The 12,823-nt window shown below is 50.3% G+C and overlaps 1 protein-coding gene across 6 annotated transcripts in view; it reads left to right on the top strand.

Annotated features, from left to right (window-relative positions):
* SIN3A (SIN3 transcription regulator family member A) overlaps positions 1 to 12,823 on the top strand; it is a 31,375-nt gene that overhangs the window by 18,382 nt on the left and 170 nt on the right. For all 6 annotated transcript variants that reach the window (XM_039343840.1, XM_039343842.1, XM_039343843.1 and 3 more), the window contains 10 exons: positions 409 to 525; positions 1,180 to 1,418; positions 2,969 to 3,152; positions 4,535 to 5,096; positions 5,530 to 5,699; positions 6,217 to 6,390; positions 8,072 to 8,164; positions 8,519 to 8,613; positions 9,338 to 9,545; positions 10,102 to 12,823. The exon at positions 10,102 to 12,823 is cut by the window's right edge and continues 170 nt beyond it. In XM_039343840.1, coding sequence (XP_039199774.1) covers positions 409 to 525; positions 1,180 to 1,418; positions 2,969 to 3,152; positions 4,535 to 5,096; positions 5,530 to 5,699; positions 6,217 to 6,390; positions 8,072 to 8,164; positions 8,519 to 8,613; positions 9,338 to 9,545; positions 10,102 to 10,332 — 2,073 coding nt within the window. In that variant the 3' untranslated portion in view covers positions 10,333 to 12,823. The remainder of the gene's footprint in view (positions 1 to 408; positions 526 to 1,179; positions 1,419 to 2,968; positions 3,153 to 4,534; positions 5,097 to 5,529; positions 5,700 to 6,216; positions 6,391 to 8,071; positions 8,165 to 8,518; positions 8,614 to 9,337; positions 9,546 to 10,101) is intronic.

The raw sequence follows: 12,823 nt of genomic DNA, 5'->3' as shown, positions 1-12,823 counted from the left end.
GGACCAGTACCAGCCTGCATTATGCCTGCAACCAATTCATACAAACAAGCAAAACCCCATCTGGGGGGTGCAGGCAGCACACAAACCAAAGCACTTTCCAGTCCATGGAAAAACCTTTCTCCACGGACCGGTCCCTGGTGCCCAAAAGGTTGGGGACCTCTGCACTACGGGATGTGCTAATAGTATTCCTGTAGTATCTCAGGAAGCAGCAATCCTTTTTTCACCCGCAAGGGGGCGCCCTTGTAGAGCAGACCATTCCCTTGTGATATTTCCTGATGATTTTCAGACCTAACCGGAGAGGAGTCAGGAATGTCCTCTCTGCAGTCCGATCAGCCTTTTTCCATAGCTGCCAGAATAACGTTTTATCTTGTTGGCAGTAACCCTCTTTTTTCTTTCTCCGCTGCTTAGGTTTTGAACGACACCTGGGTCTCCTTCCCATCCTGGTCCGAAGATTCTACGTTTGTGAGCTCGAAGAAGACTCAGTACGAAGAGCACATCTACCGATGCGAGGACGAGCGGTTTGAGGTAGGGCCTTAAATTTCCCGGTACGGTTATCAGAGACTCAGATGGCAAATAAAAGTATTAGCAACTGGAAGAATCGGCATCAGGCGGCATTCCCCAATTTTGACAGCTCCCGGCTACAAGCAGTCCTTGGATTAGCGACCACAGTCGAGCGCAAATTTCTGCCACTAAGCCAGACAGTCCTTAAGTGAATTTGGCCCCATCGGATGACTTTCCTCGCCAAGTGAATCATCGCACATGTTAAGTCAGTCACAGGGTCGTTAAGCCAACCTGGCTGCTTCCCCATGGACTTTTGCTTGTCATGAGGTCAAAAAAGGGAACACGTCACACACACACACACACCGGGACACTGAGACCCGTCATAAATAGGAGTCAGTTGTCAAGCCTCTGAACTTTGGTCACGTGACCAGGGAGAGGCCGCAGTGGTCGTAAGTGTGGGGAAGTGGCCATCAGTCACTTTTCCCAGGAACAGTCACAAAATGAAAGGTGGTAAATCAAGGACTCCCTGTATATTTGAAATCAAATCCCACTTGGGAAGTTGAAATGCAGCCTTTTCCTGCGATGCTGTGGAATTTTCCCAAGTCAGATAGTTAGCTTGCGTTATGAGCTCATTTCCTTAGCCTGGCTAATTGAGCTTTTTTTTTTTCCCTTTCTCAGCTGGATGTGGTCTTGGAGACCAACCTAGCCACCATCCGGGTCTTGGAAACGATACAGAAGAAACTCTCCCGCTTATCGGCGGAAGAGCAAGCCAAATACCGTCTCGACAACACCTTGGGGGGCTCGTCCGAAGTCATCCACCGCAAAGCTCTGCAGAGGATATACGCAGACAAAGCTGCCGACATCATCGATGGCCTTCGGAAAAATCCAGCCGTCGCCGTCCCCATTGTGTTGAAAAGGTATCCATCCGGTCATCGGGGAAGTAAAGACGAACGTTCGAACCGAACGGAAATGAACGTTGAAAGGTTTCAGGGTCAAAAGAAAAGCGCTAGGCAAGCGTTGATGTTCTTCTGAGGTCTGGAATCATCTATGGCAGTGCTTCTCAACGTTTGTGTGACGGCGACCCCCGTCACACAAATGTTCTGCGCATGCGTGGCGCCGCGCACATGGGGGTGGGGCCCCACGCGCGGCGCGCATGCGCGGCGCCGTCCCCATGTGCAGCGCGCATGCGTGGCGCCCCATGTGCGTGGCGCCCCCATGTGCAGCGTGCATGCGTGGCCCCCCATGTGCAGCGCGCATGCACGGCGCCGCCCCTATGCACAGCGCGCATGCGCGGGGCTGCCCCCATGCACAGCACGCATGCGCGGCTGCGCGAAAAATGGCAGATCGCCACTTTTGGCGACCCCCGAAAAATGGTCGATCGACCCCAACTGGGGTCGCGACCCATAGGTTGAGAACCGCTGATCTATGGTGGCCTGTCGCATCTCAGTTCTTGGGGTTGAGGTAGATGTAGGATGGGGTGATCCTCAGGACATCCACATTCAAAGCTGTAGATGCCTTTCAAAGTTGAGAAAGACTAGGAGCCATTACATCTGGCCAAGCATTGATGTAATTTATCATCTAGCCATGATTAGCCATCTGATTCCAGAGGAACTGAGATTTTCTAACTATCCCAAAGCAAAGGTGTCTCTAAAACCAGTGTTTTTCAACCTTGGGTGGACTTCAACCTACGTCTACTGTCTTAAAGTTGGCAGGTTGAGAAACACTGATCTAAAACATGGCTTGATAACTGAGAAGGCCAGCATTGGCTGGGTTTTTTTTTTCAACCTGGGATCTTCAGCTACGTCAGCCTGGCTGGTTGAGAACAAGATAAATTGTGATGTTTACACATCTGGCTGGTGCCAGGTTCACAAAGCTGGATTTTAGGCATATCTGTTAGGCCGTGCCCCCTTTTTTTGTAGATCTCAGAAGCCCGAACTCACAGGTGAATCTCACAACTCACCTGGGAGAATTCCGTTAAAGTTTCTCCTTTGAAGTTCAACCCTACTGGGATTCAGTTTATACTGGAAACAGCCGTTCTGATGCAGGGAAGGAATGGGAAGAGTGGGGAAGGGGAACGTTAGGTAGAAATAAGCTGCTTCAGTTACCCAGGAAAGGAGACCACGAGAACGTGGATGGTTTTATATTGCCAGAAATTTTCACCCACATCTGTCAGGAGGAATCTGATCAAGCCATCGGATGTTCTAAACCAGGGGTGGAGAACCTGGGCTCTTTTATGACTTGTGGACTTCAACTCCCAGAACTCCTGAGCCAGCCAAGGGCCATAGTTCCTCCATGCTGGCTCAGGAATTCTGGGAGTTGAAGTCCCCAAGTCATAAAAGGGCCGTAGTTCCCCCATGCTGGCTCAGGAATTCTGGGAGTTGAAGTCCACAATTCATAAAAGGGCCAAGGTCCTAAACAAAGATGTCTCTCACACCCCCTCTCTTTTTTTTTTGGTCTTCCGGCCTAGATTGAAAATGAAAGAAGAGGAATGGCGGGAAGCCCAGAGGGGATTCAACAAAGTGTGGCGGGAACAGAACGAGAAATACTATTTGAAATCCCTGGATCATCAGGGCATCAATTTCAAGCAGAACGACACCAAGGTCCTGCGATCCAAGAGTCTTCTGAGTGAGATTGAGACCATTTACGACGAGGTGCGTTTGAGGTTCCTTTCTCTGCCTTCGCTCGGGCCATTCGCTTCGAGTCCGGTTCGGTTCCTCCCTGACCACTTGCGGAGAAGAAGAAAGTAGTCGGTGTTCTTAGGACTTCAGAATTTGTTGGAGGGGCTCCAGGTGTCTGCTTTTTGAAGGCTTCGTACTTCATCATAAATTCAGTAGAATTTCCTTATGAGATTGAATGGTAGCTTCTGTTTTCTTCTTTCCATTCCTTCGTGCTTCCAAAAGGAACTGGAATGACATTACTGGCCCTTGGCTGATAAATCTATTATTGAAAGATGTCCAACCATAGTTCTTCTCCAGAAAGGGCCTCTTTCTGTCCTATTTCCATTTGCTACAGGCAGATGAAGGTGTCCGTGCTTCAAGAGTTGAGAATAGTGGGGCACAAGAAGCCAGAGGTCCCCAACCTTTTGGGCACCAGGGACCGGTTCCATGGAGAAAGGTTTTTCCACGGACCGGAGAGTGTGTGGTTTTGTGTGCTACCTGCATCTCGCGGATGGGGCTTTGTTTGTGCGAACTGGTTGTTGGCATACTGTGGCCAGGTATCGGTCCATGGACCGGGGGTTGGGGACCCCTGCAGTAATCCACAGTTTATGGAAGAAACGGAGAGCTTGTTTTCTCTTAAATCACCACTGCAGTGATCTAAGCAGTTCCACTGTTCCATAACATTTGTCTCGGATCCGAATAGAGATCTGGTCTGGAATTGATAAGGGCGTGTTTCAGACTTGAGGGATCCAGTGTCATGAGATATTGGATCTTTTTTTCTGCTCAGTAAAGGACATCAGTCATTCCACGATCTAGCAAGAATCCTCTGATGTCCATTCTTTGCTGTAGAGCCTGGTGTTGGTTGATGGATTTCAGAATTTGTTGTAGCTCCTTTTAGTCATTGTTGAATCCCACCAATTTTTCCTTCAACGTTGACTTTTCAAAGAAGAGTCATGAGAACGCTGAAGAACATCTAGAGGAAACGCTGCTCAGGTTGTCCTTTTGCTTTGGGGCAATTGAGGGAAGCAGCAGAAGCTAGCAGAGAGAAGGTGTCCTTCCTCTCCATCAGCAGGAATTTGTAGCAGGAGAAGAGGGAGGGAGAGGGGGAGAGAGAGACTTACTTGAAAAGCAACAGGGAGGATGCGTTCGCTTACTTTTATGCTATTAAATGTGAATTAATTAATGACTTGAGAATTATGTCAGATTTATCCCAAAGGTGCTTTTTCATGAGGCAACTGGACTTCCTTGTTTTTCTTTGAAGACTGAAGAAGCTTCTTGGAGGAGAAGCGAAACGTCTTCAAAGAGAAACGAGATGACCTGGATGACTGAGAATCTCCCTAGATATTCCAGCCTTATTTGTTTCCTGGGTTTTTCAGAGGCAAGAGCAAACGTCTGAAGACAACACCGGCCCTCACCTGTCCCTGGCTTACGAGGACAAGCAGATTCTGGAAGACGCAGCCTCCCTGATCATCCACCATGTGAAGCGTCAGACGGGCATCCAGAAAGAGGACAAGTACAAAATCAAGCAGATCATGTACCACTTCATCCCGGACCTCCTCTTCGCTCAGCGAGGGGAGCTCTCTGACCTGGAGGAGGAGGAAGAGGAGGAGATGGACGTGGACGAGAACTCGGGGGCGGTGAAGAAGCACAACGGAGTGGGGGGCAACTCCCCCAAAGCCAAACTGCTCTTCAGCAGCACCGCAGCTCAGAAGTTGCGCAGCCTGGACGAGGCCTACAATCTTTTCTATGTCAACAACAACTGGTACATCTTCCTGCGCCTCCACCAGATCCTGTGCCTGCGGCTGTTGCGGATCTACAGCCAGGCGGAGCGGCAGATTGAGGTGGACAGCCGGGAGCGGGAGTGGGAGCGGGAAGTGCTGGGAGTGAAGCGAGAGAAGAGTGACACTCCGGCCATCCAGCTGCGCTTGAAAGACCCCAGTGAGTGGCTCTCTGGGGCGGGGGAGACGCTGGCCGGCCGTGGGGGAGGGCAGCGCAGGTGGGCTCTCGGCCCTGCCCAGGCTTGGTCCTTTAGTTGAGGAAGACCCTCGGCTCCCTCTGTGGCCAAAAACGTGACGCTTTTACTAAAAGCCAAGCGCTCTACTGTGATCTGCGTGGCTTTTAGTAAAAGCACAGGCAGTCCTTGACTTACGACCACATTGTCTTACGACCCAAAATGTCTGTGGTTAAGTGAAGTTTGCCCCCAATTTACGACTATTCTGGCCACCGTTGTTAAGTGAAACTGGCTTCCCCGTGGATTCTGCTCGCCTAACTGGCAGGGCTGGCGCGTCCCTTGCAAGTCCTTCTAATGACTTTGTTCTGCCCCTCTCTCCCACTTCTGCCCCCTCTCCCCACCCCTCCACCCAAATTTTAGTGGACATCGAAGTGGAAGACTACTACCCTGCTTTCTTGGACATGGTGCGGAATCTCCTAGACGGCAACATGGATTCCTCTCAGTACGAGGACTCGCTGCGCGACATGTTCACCATTCACGCTTACATTGCCTTCACCATGGACAAGCTCATCCAGAGTATTGTCAGACAGGTGTGTGTGTGTGTGTGTGTGTGTGTATGTGTGCACAGTAGTTGAAAGAGAGAAGGGGGAAAGCAGTGCCAGAGATGGATGCTTATCGCCTGTATAAGTCTACAACTTCAAAAGTTGACGTGGCCCCAGCAAGAAGCGGGAGTCTCCATGGCTTCAAGGACCTTTAAGGGGAAGGCACTCGCTTGCCCTCCCCAACCCTTTCCCAGACAAGTTGTGGCCACCGCTGGGCTGCGCCCCATGGCTGCACAGACTGGCTGCTGGAAGCAGAGCAGCGGGGCAGGACAACGCCTCTGCTCAGCTTCCTGCCCTGATGGCCCCGGGGCCAAGGGAAAGAGGTAAGAAGTTCAGCCGTTGGAGGTGTTTTTGCCTAGACCTGTTGCCTGCTGGCACAGCTGGCCTAAGGCGCAGCTTCTGCACGGTTGAGGAAAAGCTGCACCTGGTGCTTGAGCTTCCCAAAAAAGCATCTTAATGTTCTTTCTCCCTCTCTCTCGCTCTCTCTCTCTTTTTAAATTTTCAGCTCCAGCACATAGTGAGCGATGAAATCTGCGTGCAGGTGACCGAGCTCTACTTGTCGGAGAGCCACAACGGTGCGACGGGAGGGCTGCTGACCTCACAGCCCTCTCGCTCCCTGGTGGAAACGGCCTATCAGCGCAAAGCCGAGCAGTTGATGCAGGATGAGAACTGTTTCAAGGTAAGCAGGATTGTTGGGCGAGAGGGTTGCTTTTTAGAAGGGGTGGGTGGGTTGGTCTTTTTCCTGCAAATGTGCAAAGATGCATTTAATACTCCCAAAGTCCGTTTATTTCATGCCGTCTGTAGAGATGCAACTTTCCGGGCTGCATCAATAAAAGAGATATCAAAGGTTTCCTGGGCAACTTTAACTGCAATGAGACTTGTCTCGAGCAATTACAGAGTGCCAGATTTTTGTGGAAACTTGCATGCTTCGTCAAGGTCCGGAGTTGGGTGGAAGGTGGGGTGATTTTGATCAATTTTTCTTTTCACCGGTGGAAATACGACTCAAGGTTGCTCGGATGATTTATGACTGGCAGAAGCTGGGAGAAATCTGCTGTTCCTCCTACTTTTGATGTGCCATTTTTCCTGGAAGCTTTGCCGTTTCCCCTTCCCAGTGAACCAACCCTCTTCTCTCCCCCCTCCCATCAATCTGAGCTTCTCACACACAAAAACGCTTCTCCTACAACTTTTCTCTTATTTATTTATTTATTTATTTATTTATTGATGAGACTTATATACCGCTTTAAGTGCAAGCACTCTCTAAGCGGGGTACACCAGTAAGCAATGTATATATATATTTACATTGCCCCCAACAATCTGGGTCCTCATTTTACCTACCTCAGAAGGATGGAAGGCTGAGTCAACCTTGAGCCGGTGAGATTTGAACCGCTACCTGCTGAACACAGTCAGCTAAAGTGGCCTGCAGTACTGCACTCTAACTGCTGCGCCACCTCTATTCTATTCTATTCCATTCCATTCCACTCCACTCCACTCCACTCAATATTTTCTTTTCTATTCTATTCTATTCTATTCCATTCCATTCCATTCCACTCCACTCCACTCCACTCCACTCAATATTTTCTTTTCTATTCTATTCTATTCTATTCTATTCTATTCTATTCTATTCCATTCCATTCCATTCCACTCCACTCCACTCCACTCAATATTTTCTTTTCTATTCTATTCTATTCTATTCTATTCCATTCCACTCCACTCCACTCCACTCCACTCAATATTTTCTATTCTATTCTATTCTATTCTATTCTATTCTATTTATTTATTTATGAGACTTATATACCGCTTTAAGTGCAAGCACTCTCTAAGCGGTGTACACCAGTAAGCAATGTGTGTATATATATATATATATATATATATTTACATTGCCCCCGACAATCTGGGTCCTCATTTTACCTACCCCGGAAGGATGGAAGGCTGAGTCAACCTTGAGCCGGTGAGATTTGAACCGCTGACCTGCTGAACACCGTCAGCTAAAGTGGCCTGCAGTACTGCACTCTAACTGCTGCGCCACCTCGGCTCTTGGCTTTATTAAGCTGACCATCTGTTCTTTACTTGTATTGTGGGTTATGACTTATGCCGAAATCCTTCAGGGTAAAATCTGCAACTGTCTCTTGAGGGAAGCTGCGTGCCAGCAATAAAATTCATGGCTGCTTGGGGCAATCCTGACTTCTGACTGCCTTTTCAAACCGAACCCTTGGCTAATCCGAAGCGTTGCCTGTTTTCGGAGTGCCCTGTCCAAAGCCAGCTTGTGATTCACATCACTGATTTGGGGGAGCCTGTTTTATTATTATTTTTTCAACGACCATTTGGCCAGCAATATTGAGTCTCTGTGTTTTGTTGGGTAGATGATGTTCGTTCAGAGCCGAGGCCACGTTCAGTTAACCATTGAACTGCTGGATACAGAAGAGGAGAACTCTGACGATCCTGTTGAGGCAGAGGTAAAAGTGGGCTGTGGTCAGTTAGCAGCTTTACACTGTTTTATGCCCAGTCAGAGCAAGTGTTTTTAAAAATGAAAAGCCCAACCCAACTGGGATGGCTTTAGGAGTCGGGAAGAAGAGCTACCGACTAGCCCCCAGAAGGAAAAGGGGCATGGGAAGCATTTCAGAAAGGATCTTCTCAAATTTTGTGCAAAGTAAAAACAAAGAAAGGGGGAAAATGCTTTCAGACTTGCGAGATTCTCTTCCTGTAACTTTGCAATAAAGGTGGTGTTAGAATTTCTCATACAGCAGAAAAGCTGTTTTTTCCCCTCCCCTTTAGGAGTTGACTAACCGTTCCCTTGGTTCCCTTTACAGCGTTGGACGGATTACGTGGATCGCTATGTCAACTCTGACTCCACATCTCCAGAACTGCGGGAACAGCTGGCCCAGAAGCCGGTGTTTCTGCCCAGGTGAGAGAACAGAGCCCGTCCTCCACCCGTACCGAAAGCATCCATGCGCTGTTTCGAGGCATGCTTTGCTTCTAGCCATTCTCCCTGCTCTGCTGGGCTGAGGAGGGAAGGGGGAAATGGTGGAGTCCGTGGTGTTTTTTGAGCGTGGCGGAAGGTTGTCCGGATTCCCAGGAGGGAGAGGCTGCAAGGAGGAAGAGCAAGGGATAACACAGTTTAGATACTTTGTGTCTGAGAAAGAGGGTGAAGACGGCTCCTCCTCAAGAGTTCCCAGAGACTAAGTTTTTTGGTGCAAAGATTCAGTTTGGCCAGATTTCTGTCTTGGGGTGAAGAATAATAAAGGAAACTGCTTAGAAGAACCTCAACATGTCTGTCTTGGTTTTGGGAACCTGAGCCCAAGCTTGGTAGTTCTCCCGCAGGCCTTTAGATAACCTCTTCGGCATTAACGAAACTTCTGCAGTAAAACTCCCAAGCTCAGAGAGCGCCAAGGATCCCACAGCTCAACCCTGAGCTACAGGGATTCTTTGCTTTCGTCGTGGGGGGCCAGTCGGTCGCTCGAGGGCTCAACGTGGCATCCACATGCTCCCAGGGATGGCCTCCCAGGTTCCGGACGGCTCTCTGTCTTCCATGAGCTGAGCCTTCCGCCCTTGACGCCCTCCAGCAGAAGAAGCAGAGGGGTGGGTTTTCAGGGAGGCCCTAATTCCAGCGGGGGCTCTCCGCTTCTCAGGAACCTGCGGCAGATCCGTAAGTGCCAGAGAGGTCGGGAGCAGCAGGAGAAGGATGGCAAAGAGGTGCTGGGCAAGAAGCCCCTGGAGAACGTAGAGAGTTTGGACAAGCTGGAGTGCAAGTTCAAGCTGAACTCCTACAAGATGGTCTACGTGATCAAGTCGGAGGATTACATGTACCGGAGGACTGCCCTGCTGCGCGCCCATCAGGTGGGCCCAGAAGGAGGAAGCCAGTGAGCCTGGTCCTCTGAGGGGGGGTGCACCTAGGGAGGGTGGTTGTTTGGGGGGGAGGCTGGAGGTGGGGAAGGACCATGGGATGGGGCTGCCACGCGTAGTGGTCAAGCCAAGCTACACACAAGAGCAGGGTGGGGGTGTCCACCGCTTGCCCTTTACTCTTCTCCCACATACCTTTTTTGGGGGAGGGGCTCCTTGGAATTTGAAGTCACACCGTTCCCATTTTAGGCCTCATGCAAGCGCTGCCCCACATTTTTTGTCTTAAAATGCAAGGTGGAGGGAGATGGATGGATGATAGATAGATAGATAGACAGACAGACAGACAGACAGAAGATCGTCCCTTTGGATGATCACCGTCAACCACACGATCAGAAAAAGCTTGTTCTGCCCCGGGTATCGCAGAGCGGGAATAGGGACACTCTCCCCAAGTTAGGATCTGGTCCACGCCTGACCGCTTGCAGCCCCGCGAGGGTATCCGTCTGGGGGGTATTTCTCCAAGATGGCCACCCTAACTCCCTCCCTCCCCCCGCAGTCCCACGAGCGAGTCAGCAAGAGGCTGCACCAGCGTTTCCAGGCCTGGGTGGATCGGTGGACGAAAGAGCACGTCACCCGCGAGATGGCGGCCGAGACCAGCCAGTGGCTCATGGGGGAAGCCCTGGAGGGCCTGCTGCCCTGCACCACCACCTGCGAGGCTGAGGACTTGCATTTTGTCAGCATCAACAAATACCGCGTGAAGTACAGCGCAACCTGTAAGACGCCCTAAACACCGGGAGGGGGGCAAAGAGGGAAACCGAAACGTGTTTGGCTGGAGGGGAGGGCGGGAGCGCAACCGCCTCCCCTCCCTTCCGTGGGAGAGCGTGCGGCGCAGGGCAAATAAAAGAGGGACAACTTCCTCTTTTCCCGCTTCCCCCTCCTCCACGCGGCTCCGCAACCCGCCACTTCCCGCAACTCTCTCCGACCGGAGACGTCCCCGGGCCTGTTTTCCCATCAGTCTTTTGGAACCGAAGCCGGTCCAGCAGCCAGAAGCGCTGACGTCGGGCCCGCCGCCACGGGAGGTCCGGGAGTCGCCCGAGGGAGACGCACCTGGCCTCTGTCCACCACCACCAGCAGCAGCCCTGATCCTTCGGGGGCTTGCAGTAGCTTGGCGAGACTTGGTGCGTGGCATATACGCCCCTCCCTTTCTGCTCCCCTCCCCGTCTCCCCACCCCGCCTGCTTCCCTCCCGAAAGACGCGAGGTTTAAAGCCAGAATCTTTGAAGGAGCGCCAGAAGTGCTGCGTCCCTCGTCTCCACGGGACTCAGCGGCAGACTTTTCGCCAAACTTTTTGCCACTTCCCGAGTTCTGCAGACCAAGCGGGGTGGGGGCGTCTGGGGGTCTGCCGTTTCGACTTTTCCTTCTCATCCATTGCGTTCCTGTGACTGGGACTCGTCTGACGTCCCTAAACCGATTTAAGATCAGTCTGTTCTTTCTAGTGCCAGTGGAACTATCGTTTTATTTGGGTTTTATTATTATTATTATTAAGATGATGATGATGATGATGACTATTATTATGTTTTGTACCTGCTTGTTTACTAGGCTCTTAGTGCCATGCACCAGCTGTCCACACAAACACACTCTTTCTCTCTGTCTCCCTCTCTTTCTCTCTCTCTCTCTCTCTCTCTCTCTCTCTCAAACACACACACACGCAGACACACACACACACAAATCTGCTCAATCACACATGCACGCTTTGACAATAGCAGCCACAACCAATTTTAAACCGGTTCTTTCTCCTCCGTTCCCCCTTCCTGGTTTTTTTTTTTTTTTTTGTAAATAAATGTATATATTTGTCAATTTTTTTTTAATTAAAAGAATAAGTGTGCTTAATGTGCTAGTACAACTCTTACTAGCCTTTTTTGAGTTACCAGATGGTTTCAGGGTTTATAGTATTATACAGGTGAGGGCGGCAAAGTCATTTTATTACACTTTCTACCAAAGGGAGTTTTCATTGTGATGCTTTGTGTGAAGGTTGTTTCTCCTTTTTTTTTTTTTTTTGTAAAAGTAAATGAAACCCACCCACCATCACCCCACAAAAATAATAATAAGTGAAAAACAAGGAGAAGGATCTTAGTTCTTCCTGGGAAAGAGAGACAGGGCTTGCCTACCGGGTCTTCCAGCCCAGCCAATTCACACTTCGGGGAAACTGAGGCTGGGCTCCCTTGCGGAGGACGATGGCGCTTTTTTGTGCAGCATTTGAGAAAATAAAATGCTGTAAGTAACAAGCCAGCATTTAACAGACTTGCATCCCTCTGCCCATCTGGGTGGAGACAGGTCCAGAAATATTTAAAGAGGCTGAGATGAAGGATAGGACTTCAGCTTTTGAGGTGGGTCTTCACAAAACTACCCTGGGAGCTTGTAAGCAGCCATAAGGTTGGTGGCTTTGTGCTTTTCAAAAAAGTGGGCTTCCCTGCACATGGGGTGTTGGTTTTTGTTTTTGCAAACACACGTGCACACACACACACGCACATACACACACATTCAGTCCAGCAGTCTCAGAACAGTCTTGTGATGGTCCAAGGCAAGGAGACGGAAAGGAGGGAAGACACTTGCAGGAATTCTCTCAACGCTACTGGAAAGGGGGGGGGGTGTGGAGTTGGTAGGGCAGGGAAGGGAAAACGCCCCAGGGAAGAAGACAACACAGCAACACAGCAGCAGCAGCAGCTCCTCTGAGCCAGAACCCAATAAGCAAAATCTTGAGTATGCCAGCAATAAACTAACCTCCCCCCATGCTCTCGCCCTCTGGCCTGTTAATAAGAGGTTGGGAAGGGGCTGGGGGGGGGGGATTGGCAGGGGTCATTGTGGTGTGCCCTGCTCAGCTTGTGTGCTTCTTCCCTTTGCTCCACTCTCAGAATCATCTCTGGAGCTTCTGTCCCTCCACTTCCTGGCGGGCTTTGCAAGCGAGAAGGTCATGGGCAAACAGCTTCTGCCCTGGTTTTCTTCCATGAATTTTGCCCAAGATTCTTCTTGAGCCAGGCAGAAAAATGGCGATTCCAGGTGTGGGAGGGGACAGAATCGCCTTCAACCGTACCAACCCCCCCGCAATCTTTCTCTAGTGGAGTTTCCCAATGTTGCTCTTCTCTCTTCCCCCCTCCCCTGTTCCCATCATCCTGGTGTCTGACGTCTAAGATGCAAGGTCCAATCCTGGCCTGTGCCATCAGCAACACAAGGTGTTCCTTCTGATTTTAAAATGGCTTTCGTATTCTATAATGTGCTTCT

Source organism: Crotalus tigris, unplaced genomic scaffold, assembly GCF_016545835.1.
Source record: "Crotalus tigris isolate CLP2741 ecotype Arizona unplaced genomic scaffold, ASM1654583v1 scf7180000017877.288114, whole genome shotgun sequence".
NCBI lineage: Eukaryota > Metazoa > Chordata > Lepidosauria > Squamata > Viperidae > Crotalus > Crotalus tigris.
Note: the sequence above shows the minus strand (reverse complement) of the source record. Positions and strands in the feature narration are given on the sequence as shown.